We start from the raw sequence: 20,014 nt of genomic DNA, 5'->3' as shown, positions 1-20,014 counted from the left end.
CAAGAGCTGCATGTCCCAGTGGCTGCCCTGCTGGCCAAGCGCAAACAAACATCAGCCTCTGGGATCCAGCACTTGGGGAAGTGCAGTGGCTCCTTCTGCGTGGAGGGATGTTCTTACCCAACTGGGGTGCCTGGTCACACAGCTGTAGGGTAGCCAAGATGGCCAGTGCTGTGGGTGAGGGCACAGTGGTGGCAGTGTTGGTAAGGCTCTCCCAAGGCCGGTGCCTGCACAGCAGGGAGGGACTCTCTCCCAGCTGGGTGGTTATCTCAGGAGCTGAAGGCTTCACCCTGGCCCAGCTGCTCCCTTCCCACTGCCCCAGGAGCTGCTGTGGGCCCCTTGCAGCAGCTGACGTGTCTCTTGCCTAGGAGAGGACTGGAGCGGGGTGGCATGACGAGGAGAGGGCAAGCTGGCACTATGGGCACCTCCATCTTCCCATGCCTCTTCATTATCCTGCTCACCAGGGGCTTCCCAGCGAGGTGTGCTGGAGATGGCAGCTCTGCATCACACAGTAAGTGAGCTTTCCTCCTGGCTCAGGGCAAGGCTGAGCCTGCTGTGGGGAGTCCTCGTCCAGGGTGTGCTGCGCAAGCATTGTGTCGAGCTTGCAGGATCGATGTGTGGGTGAGGTTGTAAGGGGTGGGATGCTTATGTGAATGTTGGGGGGAGCCTCTGTAAGCTTCTTTTTGCGTACCCTCTGTCAAGCCCTGACTCTCCTCTCGAGGCACAGCCAGCACCGCAGAGAAACCTATCCTGTTGAACAATGTTGAGGATGCTGAAGCCTTCATCGGTGGTGCAGAGGTGGTGGTCGCTGGATTCTTCCAGGTGTGTTCACAGCACTTCCCCTCCACCAGCTGTGAGCCCTATCCCACCCTGACAAGAGCATGGGGCTGGATGTGGCATAAACACCTTCCAAAGGCAGCTCCTGTCCTGAAAGTTGCTGGAGCTGTGAGGGACATGTGGAGGTATTAGGTGACGCCACAGAGAGATTGCAGGGAATATAGTATGTGTGTGGAAAGGGAGATGGAGCAAGGGGAGAAGGTGGAGGAGTTTGTAGGAGCCCTGGAGCAGAAGGGAAGTGCTGCAGGGGAAGCAAAACAGGAATGTAAGTGGCAGAAAAACAGTGCTGGTGAGGCATGAGTGGGAACGTCAGTGGTCTGCTTTAGTCAGTAAAGATAGAGCAAGGCACTGCCTGCATGATGGTGCTGAGGAAGCCAGGTCTCAGGGAGCAGTGCTTGTGTGGGTCCTCTGAAGTCCAAGAGGGTTTGGGCTCAGGCTGCAGCCTCCTCCCAGGACAGTGTAGGCATGGTCTCTCTGTCTCACTGCTTTGTTCCCCAGAGTTGATACCCTTGAGATCTCTGCCTCTCTGTGTCTAAATTCAATTGAATTCAAAGGTGAGTGATGGATTTGTGCCCCTTGTCCCCAAAATGGCATGAATGTTTTCCCTTAGGAAACAAGACAAAAATAGTGAGTTAGAGCACCATAAAACAGAGGCCTCTTTGACAGGATCCTCATTAGTTTTAAGGTCCCCAAGTTGCACCTTTTCCCCCCTTTTCCTTGAGCTGTGCTCTGGGCTTCTGCTGCCCACCCACATACAGCCTCATGGCTTCTGTCAGAGAAAACTTTAGCCTTTCGAAAACAACTCCTTCTGCAAATGCCTTCCTCCTTCTGCCCTGTGCCTGGGTCTGGAGGACAGCCTAGGGAGGGCATCATGCCCTTGGTATAGGGCAATGGGATCTTACAGCCCACCACAGAATGAGGACTGATGATGCTGCCTGTGCAGTGTCTGAGTGCTGGAGGCTTATGCCCCAGGGGCCTTGCTAAGCACTGATCACAGAGCACCATCTGCCTCACCTTCGGTGCCTGCAGGCATTTGGAGCTCCTCCGGGGTTGCTTTTGCAGTGCTACAGCCCTGCAAACCAGTGAGGCAATCTGCACACGCAGAACGAAAGCGCTGAGACGCCTCCTTCCCCCAGGGCAGCTGGCTGTGCTTGTGGCAGAGCTGTACCTGGGGTGCAAAGCCTCCTGCCAAGCTACAGCAGGGACTGTGGCTTCTTGCTGGGCAAAGCAGCGTGGGGGGCATAACCACTGGTGTCTTGTGCCACTGTGGCCTCCATCCCGCTGCAGTGTTTCATTCATCAGAGTCAGACAGGAGGCTGCTGCCATGCAGCCCCAGCTGCCAGGAGCACGAGGCAGCAGCCAGGGACACGTTGGGCATTCAGTGCCTGAAGCATGACAGAGCTGCATTTAAACAGTAGATAAAGATGTATGTGTGCCATGAGGGCTTGTCTTGGCCCTCTGCCTGAGAGTATATTCGTCCAAATAATGTCCATGCTCTGTGTTTGCCATAAATTATTTCTCTGCTGCAGCCTTTCAATTCACTGCAGTATGTGGCTCGGCAAGCTCCCTGTGTAATGAGCACGGCCTCCCTGACTGGGAACAGCATGCCATGATGGAAAAACAGCACACTGCTCCAGAAACCCCACGTGTCTGTGAGAAAGGGCCATGCTTGGCCTGATTAAACCCCAGCTTTCCCAGGAATGCTGCAAAACTCAGTTAAGGTTATTCCCACCCCAGGCTTTAGCACTCTCACCAGAGCCATGTTGATGTGCTGGCATTTCCAAAACAGGTCAGGAAAGTTGTTTTTCTTTTAAATGAAGAAAGTATTTTGTTTTCCATTCTCTCTGGGCTCATAAACAGCTGAGATGACGGTTCAAACTAAAAAGAAAACCAAAACAATTTCCAAGTGGAGACTGTGTCTTAAGAATTTAAATCCAATGAGTAGAAGTATTAAAAATCAAAAGAAAAGTTGGGAATGAAATAGCAAGGGAAACTTTAATATGGGCTAAGGCTGAAGCTAGAAAGAGAATGGACCTCAAGTTACTGAGAAATTGCATATTACTATCCTTTGACGTATCTGCATTAGCTATGTTTTAAAGGGTATGTCTAAGACACCTTTTTAAAAGGAACCAGGATACTGTTAATGCAAAGTGTTAAAAATTATGAACCTCTAACTCTAGAATCAAAGTAATCTTAAAACCTGTATTTTTATATATCTATTTTATACACACACACACACACACACACGTATGTCTGTGTATATATATATGTGTATATATATTTAAGAGTGCTACATCTAGATTCTGGGTTTCTCCCCTCCCTTTTGAGCTCCAGGACTCAGCATTATCCTGGTGCCACCTGTGCGTGCCGGGGTGAGGTTTCAGAGGAACGGGGGGCGAGGTTCCCGCAGCGCCTCGGCTTTGCCACCGACAGCGCGCTTGGTGACCTCCCCGGCTTTGGGAGGAGAGGGGGCTGGCGGGGCGAGGGGGGACCTCTGCAGCATCCCGGCCACGCAGGCAAGGTCACAGCGGGAGAGAAAGACGCGTAGCCCGGCGCCCTCTCCGGTCTCGCGGCAGCCCCCCCCTTCCTGCCTCCCTGCACCCCCCCGGCGGGGCAGCGGGGCGGGGGGGCCGCGGGCCGGGCGGTTCTGCTGGGCGGGCGGTAGGTGTCGCCCTGGCGCCACCTCCGTGCGAGCGGCGGGCGGCGGGCGGCGGGCGGCAGGGGGGGGGAGGCTCCGCTCCTCTCCCCACGCTTCACCTTTCCTCCTCCTCTCCCTCCGCAGGAGCCGGACAGCCCCGAAGCGTCCCCGTTTCTCCTGGCGGCCGGCCGGATCCCGGAGGTGCCCTTCGGCCTCAGCAGCAGCCCCGCGGTGCTGTCCCGCTACGGCGTGGCGGCCAACACCGTCACGCTCTTCCGCAGGGTGCGTGGGGCGGGGGTACCCACGGCGCCGCGCTGCCTGGCCGGGGGGGCCGGGAGCTACGTGGGGCGAGCCGCCGCTGGCCCCCGGTAGCTCCCTCCCGGGAAAACACGCTGCCTGGCAGAAGGTTGCATCCACAGGCGTAACTCCCTGGCGTAGAAGATCCCCTGCCCACCGGTGTTGGTCAGAGGGGCTCGGGGCAAGCGCTTAAGAACTGCCCGCGGTCACGGTGCAGCAGTGAAGTTTCCGGGTAGCAGTGATAAAGAAGATTAAAGCAGTTTATCTCTCCTCAGAGCAAGCCAAAAAAGGGCTTGTCGTTGATAAGTCATTCTGCCTGCCCTCCTACCAGCACATCTGTAGAGCTTCCTGCCCCAAAGAGTTTTTTTGCTTTTCGCTTGCAGAGTGCCCTTCACTGAGACATGCAACATTTATTACACCTGATGTGATTCTTTATTTTAAGTGTTTGGCCTGTGGATCTGGTCCAGCACCCAGTGCTTTGCAAAGAACGATGTCTGTGTCTCTGAGTGACCTGCCTGGAGCTCAGTGTTCCTTGGATGGGGTTTCTGTGGTTTTGGAAAGGCTCCTGAGGCACATGAAAAACACCTAGAGGCCATCATACAATGGATCAACACAGCAGGCTTGATGTCAAATGTTGCCAAGCGTCACTTCAGGCAGGCAAAGCTGTCTCCCTTGGGTGCACAACTTTTCTGTCGTCACTGAAAGTAGATCCAGACTGGGTCTTTGCAGTTACAGATGCTCTGCCACCAAAAGAAATCCCAAGCGCTTTTTTCTGTCTTCTACACTGGTTTGCAGAATTATTCCCGAAATACGCTTTGGGCATGGACCCATTAAAAATGTTACTTTGCAGTTTGTTAGGAATAGATGCTGTGGAAGAGAAAATCTTTGTTGACTCCAGCTCTAAGTGCTGGTACCTCACTGAATCTGAAGCCATGTTTGCTGGAGTTTAAGGAGGCAATATTGGGAAGGGCCATGTACTTGCTTCAAGAGTACCAGCAAAAGCTAAGAGCAAGTATTCTGCTGGTTATATCAATTTCCTTGTGTGGTACCTTCTCACACAAGTGTGGCACTTGAAAACTGGGGAGAGAGGTGTATCTGGGGAGAAGAGGGGCCCTAGATAGTGCGAGATGTTCTAAAGGCTAATGAGGCATCATGACACCAGAGCTCTAATTACACAAGGGGTGGTAGTGGTGGGAGAATGGGATGGGAGACAAACTACATGTACCAGGGAAAGTAAATGTGGCACCTTGGCTAAGTTCTAGATAGAGGCTGTAAAAAGATTGGACAAAGCCAGTTTGTTCCTCTTACTTTCTCATCGTTTCCTGCACTGTGTTTACCACTGGAATTATCCAAATAATTCAAAGAGAATGATCTAAGAGTGAGCAATAGGTAGGCAGGTCCTTTTATTTAACCTTTTATTTGCTATGTGCAGATGTTGCAATTTGAAGCAACACCCATCTCAGTTTTGGTTCTTATTCATAGTGGTTTTCTTCCAAAAATATTGAAAAGATCCTTTGTTTTTACCCTGTGGCAGATAACGAAGATGACTGCATTGGGAGGATGTTCGATAAAATAAACTATCTGGATTGTTGGAATTTGGATTATATTGAATATTCTTTGTTTACACTGCAGTTTTTGCAGCTGAACTCTTGTTTAATAGAAAAAAACCCCACCAAAATCAGCCAAGATACTAATACATTAGTCAGGTTCAGATTTGGTTGTCTAATTGCCAGTCTTTAAGTTATTCAGACACATTATTTTTCCTTTTATTCTGTGCTAAATACTGTGTAGGAGTAAGGGGTCAGAGATAAAAAGGAAAAGAAAAAAGAACTGAGACAAGAACTTGGAATAAAATACTCATTTGAAGAATGCAAAGTTGCGTTACCAGGATAGCAGTGAATCGGAGGCATAAAGGAATTTTTTCTTTCCTTTTGCAGAGTATGAAACACAGTGCTTAGAAGTTTAAACCATAATTACAGTAGTAAAAGGGGCAGCTGTCAAATAGTGAGACTTCTTTGCATATAGTGGAGAGAAATAGATTTATTCTAGTGAGGGATCTGACCTGATAGACCTAAAAAGAACACAATTAACACATGCTAACAAGCTATTTATATGGAGTGATACAGATATTTTGACTAGAGCTTTAACCGTTAGATGCAGGCTGTTTTCCAGCCTTATTTTCTTAAAATAATAAATGTTGAGTACAGATTTAAAATGTTGTTATTCCAAAATGAAAATCAGGTGTTTTCAGAAGCCCATGAAAGTCAAGAGAAGACTTTCTGTGGAGTCCAGGGTGCTTTAGATTGGTTCCCAAAGCCTGTCTGATCTTACCCGCCCAGATACTGCACTGGCCTGATCTTATTTACTTGAATAGAGCTGCCCTTTCATTTTACACAGCAGGAAAAGCTGTGAGAGGGATTGGGCTGCACAGTCTGAAAAGCACCAGTTTGGATTGCCAGACAGGGTGCTGTGGCCCACTACCAGATCAAAGACTTTGCCAATGACCACAGAACAGCAAAAAGGGCTTTAGATGTCTGCACACCACTGGAAAAACTAACACAAGCACTTTCAGAGGTCGTACAGATGCAGAGAATAAAATCTAGGGTGTGCATGTGGATCTTTTCTCAGCCCCAGGAACCTCGTTCAACGTGTGTATCAAAGGCTTGCAAATCCCAGAATTTGATCCTATTGCATGTCAGAGCCCAGCATCCCTATGGCTCAACTCAGTCATGTCCTGTGGTGGTACTGCACAGCAGCTCTGCTCTTTCAGGTGGTTTAGCTGTCATTCAATGATTGCGTGTTTTTTTTCTGTTCACCAGGTCATGAAAACCTCAATAAAATCACGTCATTTGGGTGGGGGTGTGGAGTGTGGGGAGATAGTGTTAGGTAGTCCCGTGAGGAGCAGGGAGCTGGACTTGATGATCCTTATGGGTCCCTTCCAACTTGAGATATTCTATGATTCTGTGTATGGCAGGATGGGTTTTCCTTTAAAGCTAAAATGTGCTGGGCTTGGGGTTTTTTAAATTTTCTATTTTTTTTTCTGTACTGGAAAAAAATTCTCTTTTTATTGGAGAAATTTCCTGTTTGCACAATGTTTCCAGGAAATCCATACAGTCCCATGCCAATGTTTATTACTTGTAGAAGGAACAGAATAAGCAGATGAAGATTTAAAAAATGGATGTAAAGCCAAAATAGCTGCAAGGAGTTAGGCTGTTTAATGATGTCTCTCCACAATGCCTAGAATATGCCTAGAACTGTTTACAGCGCATCAGGAGCTGATGCTGTAGGAATATCTGGAGTCCTCGGGGATTTCTGTCATGCCATGAGTCTGTCTTGTCCTTGGGAGACTGAAGGAGGGTGGAAGATCCTTATCTCAAAGTGCAGGCTGGTCTTTGTAGGCTCTGGACCTTCAGAGTGGGGTTATGTGGTGGAGGGGAGAGGGTGGAGGTGTCCCAGGGGGTGGGTGTCTCTGTGAGTGAGTGCCATCAGTGCCTCTGGAAGGGGTGCTGAGAGGAGAGGACAGCTGTGACTGGAGGTGTCTTTGCATGTCTTCAGGTAGACAATGACCGGAGGGATCTGGATATGAACAACAAAGATGTTGATGTCGAGAAGATGACTCGTTTCATTCGGATGAACGAGCTCCGCCTGGTGACAGAATACAACCCTGTGGTAATTACCAGGTCCCCTCAAGTCATCACCCTGGCACCTGGCCTCCTCCTCATGGGCATCCTCTGGCCCAAGAGTTTGCATACTCGCATGTGTGTGAGGACTGCAGCAACAGTGTGGATGGGGTTGGAGAAGCCATGCAGCTCTTTGCTGCTGCTCCATACTGGGACTGGAAGCAGATGCTGTGCTGGGGTGTGCAAGTGGGGTGGGGAGAGGAAGGGAAGCATGGTGACTCCTTTAGCATTTCAGTAAATTTGGGATGTTGGTGGGCAGAAAGTTCCATTTCTTACCACTCCTGCTGGCAATGCTGCTTCCTCCCATGGGCACTTGCCATGTTCTGCCATGCCTACAGACCCTGCACAGCCACGATCCCCTCTCTTTGGCTGAGAAGCCTTGAGAAACATGGAAACTTCAGCAACCTGCTTCCAGAAGGCAGGCTTTTCTTCATCACCCAGCGCATAGGGCTTGATGTAAGCCCAGCTATTTAAAGGCATATTCAAGAGCTGATTGGAAACTTCCCAAGCAAAATTTTAACTATTCCCTCCATCACTTTCCAGAATGCATCAGTTCCACAAAAAAATAAAAGAGATCAGACAGAGGATGCTTCCATGTTGGCCATCTTCATTAGCTCACGCGTTTGACTGGCAGTGGCAGGGTCTCAGTGCTCCTCCCTGCTATAGAGGGTGACCAAGGATTTAGGCTTCTCTAAAATCTCAGCAGTTCGGTGGGCTTATTGCTGTGGAGTCAATAGTCTTAGAAGCCCCAGTGGTCACAAGACCTGAGACTTTATCATTGCTGATGGGGTCTTTTGCAGACTTCTGGATAGCTACAATAGTGCTGACCAGGCTCAATTTAATCAAAGGAGAATGCCTCAACCTGTTTCAAAGCTATACTTTTGCAAGCTGACGACAAGGATCAGCTAAGAGGGCCGACACATTCCCCACTTCAGGTGCAGCCTGCCAGTAGAGAGAGCATTTTGTTTTGGAAATGCAACATTTTGCTTCTAGAATGAAATACTGCAGATATTATGTTTTTCTCTTAAAAAGAAAAAAAAAAAGAAAAAAGAAAAAGTGGATTTGTTTTTTAATCTTGATAAGGGATGTGAAAAATGCATTTCAATATCACAGAACATTTCTGAGTCAGAAAGGTATATCCTGTCCCCCTGTCCTTGCAGCCCTTTGAGAACACCCAAGTCATGTCAGTGGGAATGTTCTTGTTATCTTTATAATCGCCCAGGCCTTCTGAACCCTTGGAGTCTCCACTGCATCTTTTGGCAATTCATTAGATCATGGCTCTTTCTTCATGCATTTCTATTGATGCTTTGGGTTCTTACTCTGTGGCATCCTGTTCAGCACCCAAGCTGTCTCCCTGACTAAGAAGTCCTGAGCTGTTCAGCCAGTCCTTTCCACCCTGACTAGCCATACACTTGTTGTTCAGGTTTTTTTCCAGACACTTTGGAGTACTATCAAGGTGCTGCACTTAAGAGTGCCTCCTGCAGTCTCTGCCCCAAAGCCCTCCCAGCTCTGCTAACATAGCTTGTTTTTTTTAAATACTTATTCCCAGTGCATGTGCTGTTTGCATCTAAGAGTGCTGCCAGTCAGCAAAGGCTGGGGTCACGCAGATCACAGTGCTGCTAGGAGTTCCTCTCCCCATCCTGGCACCCTTACTGTTTCTTCCACATTCTTCAGGCATTTTTATGCAATGCTTACCCTGTGGGCTTTCCAGCAGTCAGATATGACCCGGCTGTGTTGATGAACTCTGCTGATCACTCTTGCGCAAGGTTGTATGGACAGGCAAGCCTTTGAGTGGAGTTGCGAGAGGAACTGCTGCTCCAGCTCTGCTTGCTCTCAGCCCAGCCTTGTCACGGCCCTTGGTGCTGGCCAGATTCACCCTCACCTTCAGCCCCATCCTCTCCCATGAGGTCTTCTAATGTTCTCCAGCCTTGGTTTGCATCCCCTCTACTCTCCCCTGCCCCATTCGCACACCAGAAAAATGAAGGGATACAAAATGTTCGATAAACAGTATGCTAATGGCAGAGTCCTGTCTGCCAAAAACTAGATGCTGTGCAGTGCATGGCCCTTGCTGGCGTGCACTCCCTGACCCTTTCCTTAATACTCCTGAAGCGTGTGGAAACTTTCGTCTCCCACTGGCAGGGAGCTGCACAGTCTGTGTGTCTGTGGTTTTGGTGGCACAGGGGAGGCAGCAGGTCTGGCCTGGCTGATGTTTAATTTGAGGGAGAGGCTGCAGGGCTGCAGGAAGCGGGCAGAAGGAGAAGCAAGATGACAAGCGAGTGAGTGCCTGGAGATGATGTGGTGGCTTCTTGGGCAGTGCCAGCCCTGTCATCTCACAGAGGGCCAGTGTGTGCCCTTACTGAGGGAACAAGAGAGAGCTGGCTCCTGGTCTCCCACTGTGGGACTGCAGAGGCAATTTTAACCCTCAGCACCCTAGAATGCCCAGGCATTGGGGTTGCTGAAACTCTGGACTCATCCCCATCTTATGCACAACTGACTGCTAAATAAAGGAAATTAAGGGAGACACCAACCCTGACACCACAAATCCTTCCTGCTTTCTTGCTCCCATTTTGGCTGGGTGCTGGACCTCAGTGATTCAGAACACCCTTATTTTCAGTGTCTGCTGGCCTTCCCTCTTCACCTCCTTGCCCCTCTAGCCTTCAGCTGGCTGTATCCAGGCAGTCCTCCTGCCTAGTCACTGACTGTCCTGAGGCCAGTGATGAACCATTGTGGTCTTCAGACACTTGTCTCAGGAATAAGCAAAGCCAAGAGGTTAAGTGCTTCTAGAAAGAACACAGACTGGATCCCTCCTGCTCAAAAGAAGGCTGTTCTGCTTGTGAGGCTGATTTGCAAAGAAATCTCAGCTAAAGCATGAGGACTGATGTGCCTCTGGTACTGCATCCAATGTGGACTGAATGTTCTCAATCTCCTTGTTTGTGTGTGTTTCTCTTTCTGTGGTGGCCATGTTTTCGGCAGACAGCAATAGGTGTGATGCAGAGTTCGCTCCAGCTTCACCTCCTCCTGATCACAGACAAGATGTCCCCAAAGCACCCTGAGCGAATGCGGAGGTATCGGGCAGCAGCAGAGCTCTTCAAGGGGAAGGTAAGTCCAAACAGAAAAAGAAGGGGCATTAGGGACAAAAAAGGAGAAAAGTGATTTCTTCCATGAATGGAAAAATCTCCTCTATGCATCAGGGGAACAAAGGCCAGATGGCAGGAAAAGAGGATTAGCTGGATAATCGAGTGGATGGGTTGGATCTCTTCACCTTTTGCCAGTTTGCCTCCTTGTGGAGAAAATAACCTCTGTATCCTTCTCCTCTGCTCCCTCAGAAGGACGTTCGTTCGGTACTTCCTTGCTTCTGGTTGAGTGTTGTCCCTTTGTACTGCGAGATGACAAACAGCTGCTGCACTTCAGTCTGGTGATGACTGCATTCCACTGGTGTGATTTGGTAGATACAGCCTGCAAGATGCCAAGGACCATTATATAAGTGACCAGACAGCAATTAATGTCATGGTGCTTCTTAACCCTTAGCCTTCTGGTTGGATCCTGGGCTATTTTAAAGGAATTGCAAATGGTTTTGTCAGATTTCTGATACTAAAGTGATGGGATAGATGAAGTCTTTCAGAGGAATTTTGCCTGGTCCCCACCCCTCTGTGGACAGAGCTTCTCAAGTAGTAAATCACCCTATGGCTGATTCTCTGCCAGCAGCTGGATTGCAGGGGAATTTGTGTCTGGGGAACAGAGGAAGGAACTGGCAAGCAAAGGAGGATTGGGAGCAACACGAAGGCATTTGGAGCAACAGGGAACAGCAGATGAGAGGGGGCAGAAGATCACAGCGGCAGGGAAGGCCAAGCTGAGATGCAGTTGAAGAGATCTTCCTGGGAGAAGTGTGGAGCTGGAAAGAGTTGGGGTTTGAGAACATCTGCATGCATCTGTTTGTGGTACCAAAGGGGCAGATTAAGAATTGAGTATATCCTCATCTTTAAATGGAGGGGTCACCTCAGAACCATGCACTCTCAAAAGTCTTGAAACTTGTTCATGGCAGGACTACTTTGGACCTTGCCATATGTCCCACACATTGGCAAGAGACCAGGCAGAAATCATGCATCAAAATCAAAAGGTCTCTTCAATAGCGTTTTGTTTTGATGAATACACACACCCCCACACACCCCCACACACCATTTATCTGAAAAATTTCAGCCATCTCATGTGAGATGTGTGTTATGGTGACACCATTATCACTGTCCTCCATGAGCAGCAGTCTGATACAGGTCTCCCTCAAGCAGCTAACTCTTCTAACACAGCACATTACTGTTGAGCATCTCTGTCCTTTACTGATGCAGCTGCATCTAGTTTTCTCTTCATGTGTCATTCCTGGATCTGAGAAAATGTGATTTATTTTCCTAAAAATACTTCACAAAACATTGGATAAAATGTTGCACTGAAGTCCAGATGATTTATAAATTACCAGAAAGCCAAATTATCTTTTTTTAATTCATGCAGGCAAGTTTCCCACTGAATCAGTGTAGAAGTTTGCCAGAGTAAAATACAGAGATTAAAATTGTGGGGATTTGACTAATTATTTCCACTTTACTGCAGTGGTACTGCAGGACACGTAGATGAAGGAACTTAGGATCTAATAAGTCATTTTTCCCAGAGAAGTGGCACTCTGAGGAGTAAATTGTGATTTGGACTGTTCTCTTACAAAGCAGTAACAGACAGCTAGGACCCCTCTGTTTGGTTCTTAGATCTGGATAGCAAGGAGTAAGCAGAGCGAGATGCCCATTTAGGTTTGTCTCCATTGCTCTGTCATGTAGAAAGACATGAAATAGTTTGGGTATTCAGAAGCAGCCACTGCACAATACTATGGAAATCTCACTGGCTCATTTTCCTCAGTGGAGTTATCTGTTGTCAAGACTACCAAGTTAACTCAGGTTTACTTGAAAACAAGTAAAATATTGGGTAGATTTTGTCTTTTTGCAGCTCACAGGTTGTCTGTGAATAAATGCAAGATTCTTGACTTGAATTTTATTCAGGTTTACTAATGAATAATTCACAGCCTGTAGGCTGGTGGTGAAAGGCTTGTTTGTGCTGCAGGGTTAGCTGTCAGTGGTTTTAGCAAGGAATCATTGCTGTGCAGTGGAGAGGTGTTCAGGCTCCCTGTGAGCATGTACAACTGCATCCACAAGCACTTCACAGCAATTGCAGAGTACCAGAGCAGCGTGGGGAGATTTGGTGTGTGCTGCCATTTCTCCACAAGCCAGTGAAGAACACAAATAGAGCCTTGAGGGGGTTCCCAAGCAGGAGAAGGGATACAAATCCTTTCAAACGTTTCTGCTGCACTTTGAGGGAAGAGGAGTCCTTGTCATTGTCATCACCAGGAGGGAGAAACTTGTTCCTTGGATTGATGGAGAGAGAATCATAGATTTGTTTAGGTTGGAAGAGACCCTTAAGATCATGGAGTCCAACCGTTAATGGATCATGAGGAAGTGATTCACCTGCTAGTTCCTGGATTATGGTCCCTTAATCTCTAGTTTATGATCTTTTCATTTTTGCCTGAGAGGAAGCTGAGATTTTCAGCTGGAGGTTCTATGAAGCTGTATGATGGGAGTGTTATTTGAAAACAGCCTGAACTGTGCCTGAGCAGCACCGAGTGTCTGAAGGCAGACTAGATTCCTCTAGATGTTATTGTGGAATCTGAGGGCTATAAAATCCTGGAGAGGAAAGTGCAAATGTTAGATGATGCGAAGCCAGCAAGAGCTGACAAGAATAAGAAGAAATATGGTACTTTTCTAGCAGAGTTTGAGAAACAGTTGTGGGTGGATAACAGTGAACAGGCAGAGCTGACGGTGCTGCAGCTGCAGGAGTGAATCCACAAGCCTTCTTGGAAGGATCCCACTGCAATCAAATATGTGCTTATTCAAGAAAGTACTGCCAAGAGTCCAGGCTTTCTACTGGAAAGGAAGTATCAGGATTTGCATTGCTGAGCCAAACTAGCATAAGTATCTTCAGTTTTCTTTCCACAGTACCAGAGTATAACATGAGAATTACAGCTGGTGTACCTTATGGATGTTTGCGGAAGTTTCAATAAGGTGATGCTGAGAATAATAAAAACAGCTTTTGCTGCAACTGATACAACTGGTTTACAATGTCAAAATTATTTAGGTAGAGGTGTTTGCAAAGTCCCTTTTAATTTATATGTAGGCCCATTTAGAAATGGGTTCTGAGAAACTCGTGAGACTCCTTTAGTTCATCTTCAATGGAAATGAAAGAACAGTGTTCCTTCTTTTGTAGACAGTCATCCATACACCTTTTATTTTTCTTGTCAGACATTGATGGCTCCAGAACTGAGAAAGATAATATTTAGAGATGCTGTCTTTGGTGTGTATCTTTGTTAGAGGAAAAACTAAGTGACATCGAATTGATGTCTACCATTGCAGTACTACTTTCAATTAACTTTAATTTCTTGGGCAATAACATCATTCCATATCTTAGTATTTACCAGGAGCTTGATGTTCTATAAGCACCAGGCTAGGAATCAAGTTGTCAAGACACCAAGACAACACCAGTGTACAGAATTTTCTGAAAGAGAGCTTACTGCAGGTGACAGTGCACAGATAATATGCTTGGTTTCCATCTGCTGAGGAGACCAGGCTTCCAGTGCTTGTGGCCTCAGTACCAACACACATTACAGACTGCCTCATGGGTGTGACTTTGAGGCTGCACAGGCCCTGGCAGGACCCCAGGGGTACATCCAGCATAGGATACACAGCCTGTCCTTTTGCTGAAGGAGGATTCATCCTATGTCACAGCACTTACCAGGAATGTGTCATTCTAAAATGCACGTGATAGGTGTTACTGTTTCTTCTTTCAAGCGACAGTGGACAAATGAAATTGCCATCTCTCTTGTATGTTTGGAAAAGAAGAGGGGAAGGAAACTTTTGCTGTACTTTGGCACCCTGTAACTCTGAGCCAAATGTGAGTCACTAGAGAGATCCAAGCCAGGAACTGCAAATGATGGTATCTCAGGCTTTCTAGCTGAGGGGCCAGTTGTTTGTGTGTCTTTGTTTTCTTGCTGCTCCAGCTGAAAACCTCTTAGATCAGGTTCTTAGACCTGTGACCCTTAGATTTCTGACCCTTCTCTAGCTTGGTGTTTTATTCTTCAAAAAGATAAAACTCGAGGAGAAGTTCCCCACAACCTGGCTGCTCACTAGCTTGTTGCCCTTGGGGCACAGCTGGCTTATGAAAGAGAAATGGCAAGTGGTAAATGTCACATATCCCGTGGAAATGTTGTTCCTGTTTCTGTATCACAGTGATTAACTGCAGTTAAACTTTACACCAGCCTAACTGTCCCTCCTTCCCATAGGCTGTTGCCTAGGAAAGTTTCCAGATATATTTGGTTTTTTATGTAACATGAATTTAGTAAAATAAAGAATTTGAGATTTATCCAGTTTATTTTTAGAGAAGAAAAAAGTTTTGAACTAATGTGAGTGTTCCTGATTGAAAAGAAAGAAAAACGAGACACAGCCTGGGAACTGGGCACATCATCTTCACATTGCACTACTTTTCTTTTTTTAAACTTTTCGTTCTTCTTCTGGAAGTTAAGTCATATCCATGCCTATAGGTACATTGACTATGCTAGGCTCAGTAGACTGCACAGGATAAAGAGAAGATGAAATGATACGTATTAGCTGGATGTTTGTTTCATTGACTTGGATATCACCTGCCAAGGGATTCTATTTCATCAGGTCACTGCTTAAATTGTTCCACTGCTGTATTTATTTTCTTTTGTGAAATTCATACATAATGTTTGTATTTAGTATTAACAGATAATTTAACAAAGATTTTGGAAATACCTGTACATTTTATTGGTAAGGTTTCACATTCCAAAATGTTCAATTTGTACCAATTCCTACAGCACCTATAAGATCTCAGTTGAAACTTACTCCTAAAATTAAATCATAGAATTGATCCCCAATTCTGATAGATCTGTACTATTGAACTTCCCGGAAGAATTCTAATCCTTGGCTTGATTTTGCTCTCCAAGACTACTTGGGAGCCCAGAAAACTGTAGCTCATTCTTATATTGACTTATTCATTGTTGGGTTTCTCTCCCCAGGTCTGACCAACTCTCCACTGAGTTGGGCTGTATGGACATTGGTGTCTTGCCAACAACTCCTGTTTGTGAAATGATTACATCTTCATTTCTATTCACTGCAGCTCACTTAAATATATCCTCTGTAGTTGCTGCTCGCACATTCTTATCCTTGCAGGCTCCTGCTGCCATATACTTCACTCCCACATTCTTGAAATTGCGTTTGATTCTCCACACACCAAAACACCTTTTTACTCTGCCACTCTGGGTCTTGCATGAGTGTGAGTATCTTATCCAAATAACATGTAAGTAGAGGAGTCGGCTTCTTCCACATGTGCCACTAAGGTAAAAGACATCTTGTCTCCTTATCTCTTAAAAGAATGGAAGTGGAGACTGCCTTCCTGCCATACTCTAGATATATTCTTAAAGAAAATGAAAGCAGATTTTTTGTTTGGTAGTGTTAAGTCTGGACTTGATAAAATACAGAAAAATGAACTGCAGGGAGCAGTGAGGTAGTGGCAGAGGGAAAAGTTGTCCTAACAGACTATGATCCATTTTCTCTAACTCTTTATAAAGTTAACACTGTGAATCTTCATATGATCACTGTTTGGGGATCTGTTCTCAGTTTCTCTTTTGCTCATGTTTCCTTTCCTATTTCCATCACAGATTCTCTTTATCCTGGTAGACAGCAACTTGAAGAGCAATGAACGAGTAGTGTCATTTTTCAAACTGAAGAAGTCCCAGCTGCCAGCTCTGGCTATATTCCACACACCAGATGAGGAGCAGAATGTGTTGACTGTGGATGAAGTCTCTGTCAAAGGTGTACAGGACTTCTGTAATAATTTCTTACAAAGAATGCAAAAGGTAAAGGGGGCTCCTGTGGGATCTTGTAGGACAGTGCTTTTGCTCACAAGGGTCTTAAAGATGACTTCAGTTCCCTGAACTCCTTCCCACCCCTGCCACCTCCTCTTCCATTTTCATTTGCACCTGAATATCAGAAAAGCATTAGATCTAGAGCAGAGATGGATGTCTTTGCAGAGCCTCTTCTTCATTGACTTCTGTCTTCTAGTCTACAGCAAGAAGACTTTGCTGACCTCTGCAACTGTACGAAAGTCTCAGTGAAGCATCTGTTTTCTGGGAACAGCAGCTGGGGAGGCAGCGAAGGGTGCTTTTGAACACTGAGAATGGGGGTGGTGGATGGCAGCACCTGAGAGAGGATCAGAGAGACAGTGGCATGTATAGTAAGGAAATCTATCAAGAAGACCACAGAACAGAGTACCCGGACAAGGGCTCAGTACTTTACCAAGGTCTCTGCTAGGAGAAAGACAATTTAATCTCCATGTTCATTCAGCGTTAAGAATCCTCCCTCTGTCAAAGCTCGTCTTCCTGATGAGGCTTTGTGTATCAGTACCCTGTCTTGTGCAATTGAAATGGGATAGGGGCAGGGCAGTGGCATAGACAGCAGAGGGAGGCATTTAAGTTGATATATTTTCTTTTATCACTATGCTGAGAAACTAAGCAATGTCAAAACTGATTTCATGCCTCTAATGTTTTTTAGAAAGTCGACGAACCTGAGAAGGCGGCTCTCAATGAGGAACTCTGATTCTTTCTCAGCCAACAGGATGACTTTGACCAGAGTCATGTTTCTGGTGTATGAAGAGTTCACTGAGCCCCACAGCTCAGGAATTCCTGGGATAGTAGTGTTAAGGAGCCAAGTCAGTCATGGATTTCCATATTCATGCTGTGTATATACATGCTGTCTGCTCTCTCTAAGAATCTCTTCTCCCTTCTTATTTGTTGGTTTCAGCCTTCTTTTCCCAATACTCCAGGAGCTCTAGTATTGCCCTACACTCTGTCCTTCCAGGTCACCTTTGTTGGAGCAAAGGGTGGGTGATACAGCAAAATGGCAATATCAGAGATAAAGCTTGTAGTTTCCAGAGATCTGTTTCCCCCATTCTCTTTGCTTTTGGTGCCATGCTGGGATCCACTGTCAGCCTCTCCTGACACTAGGAACAGATTCGTTGCTTGATGTCACAGGAACTTTTCCATTTCTTTTACTAAATAAAGCAGAAAGTGAATAGCCTAAATTTTAATGCAAATATCCGATTTCCCACTCCCTATGTCTTTCACTTAAGGACAAAGCCTGTGTATTTCTGAGAGAGTAAGCTCAAACACCTCCTTTCTCTGAATTTAACCAGTTTTGCAATGCCTAACAAGGCAGATTCGTTGCTAAGAATCATTCACCATGGAATGGGACCCACCAGCAACAGATATTTCCACCAGGATGAGGGATTTGTGTGAAGGCTGGGAATCAGAACAGTACTGGGTACAGCAGATCTGAGCTGGTGCAGCAAAAATGGATGAGCCTGAGATGCAGGCTGAGGCTAAGAGGAATGGGAGCTGTGGCAGAAGGGCAGTAGAAATTTGCACTGCAAGATATGGGATATCTCCACACTACATTAGAGGGAAAGGCTAATGTCTGTGCACTGACCTCATACATCCCTCAGAGGTCCCAGTGCTGGTGTACAGGGGATGGGGACTTTGCAGGTGAGGTGTATGAGCCACCCCTGTTCTGCTGTGCTAGATACATGCAGTAGGCTTGCTTCATACTTGGCTCAGCAACCTTTGGCATGAAGTATGGATGCTGTTGTCAAACAGTGACTGCATTTTCTGTCAGGGCTTGAGAGACTTGGCTTGGGACAGGGAGTCTAAGAGGCATAGATCTGGAGCTGAGAAGCCTCAGCAATTTCTTGGAGATTAGCCCAAGGTGAAGAACTGGGAATAGAAGAATTTGTTCTTGCAGATGAGGCAAACACAGCTCACCACCACAGATGGGGAAGTCAGGAGCTGGAAGGGATGCACAAGTAACTGCCAGCCACCATGACGAGAGCCGAGGCTTTCAGTACAAAGAAGATGCAGGTGCCAATCCTGTGTTAGCTCTTGCCTCTTCCACGTGGATCAAGCTGATGTCTTTCATCTCCCTGAGGCTCTGTCTCCCATGCAGATGGACTTATCTCCTTTAGTGCTCTACCCTTGCTTCCCCTCCACTTACCTAAAGCAAGCCCAATGCTGTAACATTTGGTATGGGGAATCAAAACTGCTGAACATTTCCAAGGAAGAGTGGTATGACCAAAACAGTATTCAGGATTATGCCTTGTGTGGGCAAGGATGGGAAACTCTCTCCCTTCAAGCAGGCTTTTTCCTAAGAGGCAGAGTGATGGGCAATATGGGGACTCAGGAGCTCCATGGTCAGTGCAGTAGCCAAGAATTGTTTCCTAAATGAGACAGTTCAGAAAAGAGCAAAAAAAGAGGGAGGAAAGGGGAGAAAGACAAATCACCTCTGTCTGTTCAGTTGTCCCCATGGCACAGCTGAGAGTTGCCTAACCTCTCGTTTTCATGTGGCCTATAAGAACCTGTGACATTGCTTCTGGACACAGCTTGACAATAACACTGAAGATGTCAAGGGAGAGGTGCGTTTGTAGCATTATGTGCTGCATGTTTCTTTCTTTAGCCTGGTAAAAGTGGAGGCACCTGCTCTCAGCCCATTAGAATGTTTTATTGGGGTGTCCTCTCTTCTGAGCAGCCATTTCACAGTGACCTTCTGCCTGTAGTCCCAGAAGTGGAGATGCCACCATCATCAGCTAGAATGTACAAGGCCATAAGGTTTGGGCCATGGTGTAGTGTTCGTAACAGCTGGAGTGAGCCATCTCTGCAAACATCTCAAGTGTCTTTTTCTCTGAAGCATAAGACTGTTCAGGGTGGGTCACATACCTGTCACTGGTTTTCATGCGTTGGATTTACAGGCTAGTCGTGGAGCTGCAAGTGAAGACTGCTTCTCAGCGGCATTTCTTGGCATGGAGGGTCTTGCCTGTAGCATCACACAGCTGTGCTGCAGCCTCTCTCCTGCTCAGTGAGCTCACCCAGGAGATGCTGTTGGTGAGCAGAGCAAAGCGTGCCCTCACCATCAGTAGGGCCAGGGAAGAGAACTCTCTGCCCTAGATGACCTCTTGAATGAGCATGTGTCTAGTGGCAATTTGTATGCCTGGATCCTGTTGGATGCTCCTGTGGCTTTTGCGCCTTGAAGAAGGGTGCAGAAGTACATGAAAGCCCTTCTTCAGTGTGCAAAAGCCACAGCAAACCAGTCAGGCTGAGGGCAGGAGGCTGAGCCCCAGGAAGAGTCTAAGGTGTCAGAACGTCTCGCTGCTTTTGGCTGGTGGCTCAGCCCTTGGGGTGGGCAGAGGTTGCAGTGCTGAACTGGAAGGGCGAGTATGAAGCCTCGACTTTGGTGCTGGAGTTCCCTGAGTAAAGCATGAGGCTTGCTAGGCCTGTGTGTGCCCTGTGTGAGGGGCATGGTGGAGGAAGGATCAGTTGTATCTGACCCTAGGACTGTGTGAAGGCCTAAGTACAGGGCTCAGCCCCTCCAAAGCACTGGGGAGCCACAGGGTCTCATCCAAGACTCTGTCACACACTACA

At 47.0% G+C, this 20,014-nt stretch overlaps 1 protein-coding gene across 1 annotated transcript; it reads left to right on the top strand.

The window, feature by feature from the left end:
- The first annotated feature begins 414 nt into the window (after positions 1 to 414).
- ERP27 (endoplasmic reticulum protein 27) lies at positions 415 to 17,144 on the top strand. The gene is made up of 7 exons (XM_040594016.1): positions 415 to 508; positions 719 to 819; positions 3,617 to 3,754; positions 7,325 to 7,438; positions 10,423 to 10,548; positions 16,208 to 16,405; positions 17,100 to 17,144. Exons 1-7 carry the CDS (start codon positions 415 to 417, stop codon positions 17,142 to 17,144), a joined length of 816 nt encoding a protein of 271 aa, XP_040449950.1.
- The last annotated feature ends 2,870 nt before the right edge of the window (positions 17,145 to 20,014 follow it).

The sequence above is a fragment of the Falco naumanni genome, chromosome 5 (assembly GCF_017639655.2).
Source record: "Falco naumanni isolate bFalNau1 chromosome 5, bFalNau1.pat, whole genome shotgun sequence".
Classification (NCBI taxonomy): Eukaryota; Metazoa; Chordata; class Aves; order Falconiformes; family Falconidae; genus Falco; species Falco naumanni.
Note: the sequence above shows the minus strand (reverse complement) of the source record. Positions and strands in the feature narration are given on the sequence as shown.

Bases quoted from the DNA above. Each gene is read 5' to 3' on its own strand.
- ERP27 (XM_040594016.1), top strand. From the start codon at position 415: ATGGGCACCTCCATCTTCCCATGCCTCTTCATTATCCTGCTCACCAGG. The intron at 10,549-16,207 runs GTAAGTCCAAAC...TTTCCATCACAG, and splicing joins CAGAGCTCTTCAAGGGGAAG to ATTCTCTTTATCCTGGTAGA. The intron at 16,406-17,099 runs GTAAAGGGGGCT...AATGTTTTTTAG, and splicing joins TCTTACAAAGAATGCAAAAG to AAAGTCGACGAACCTGAGAA.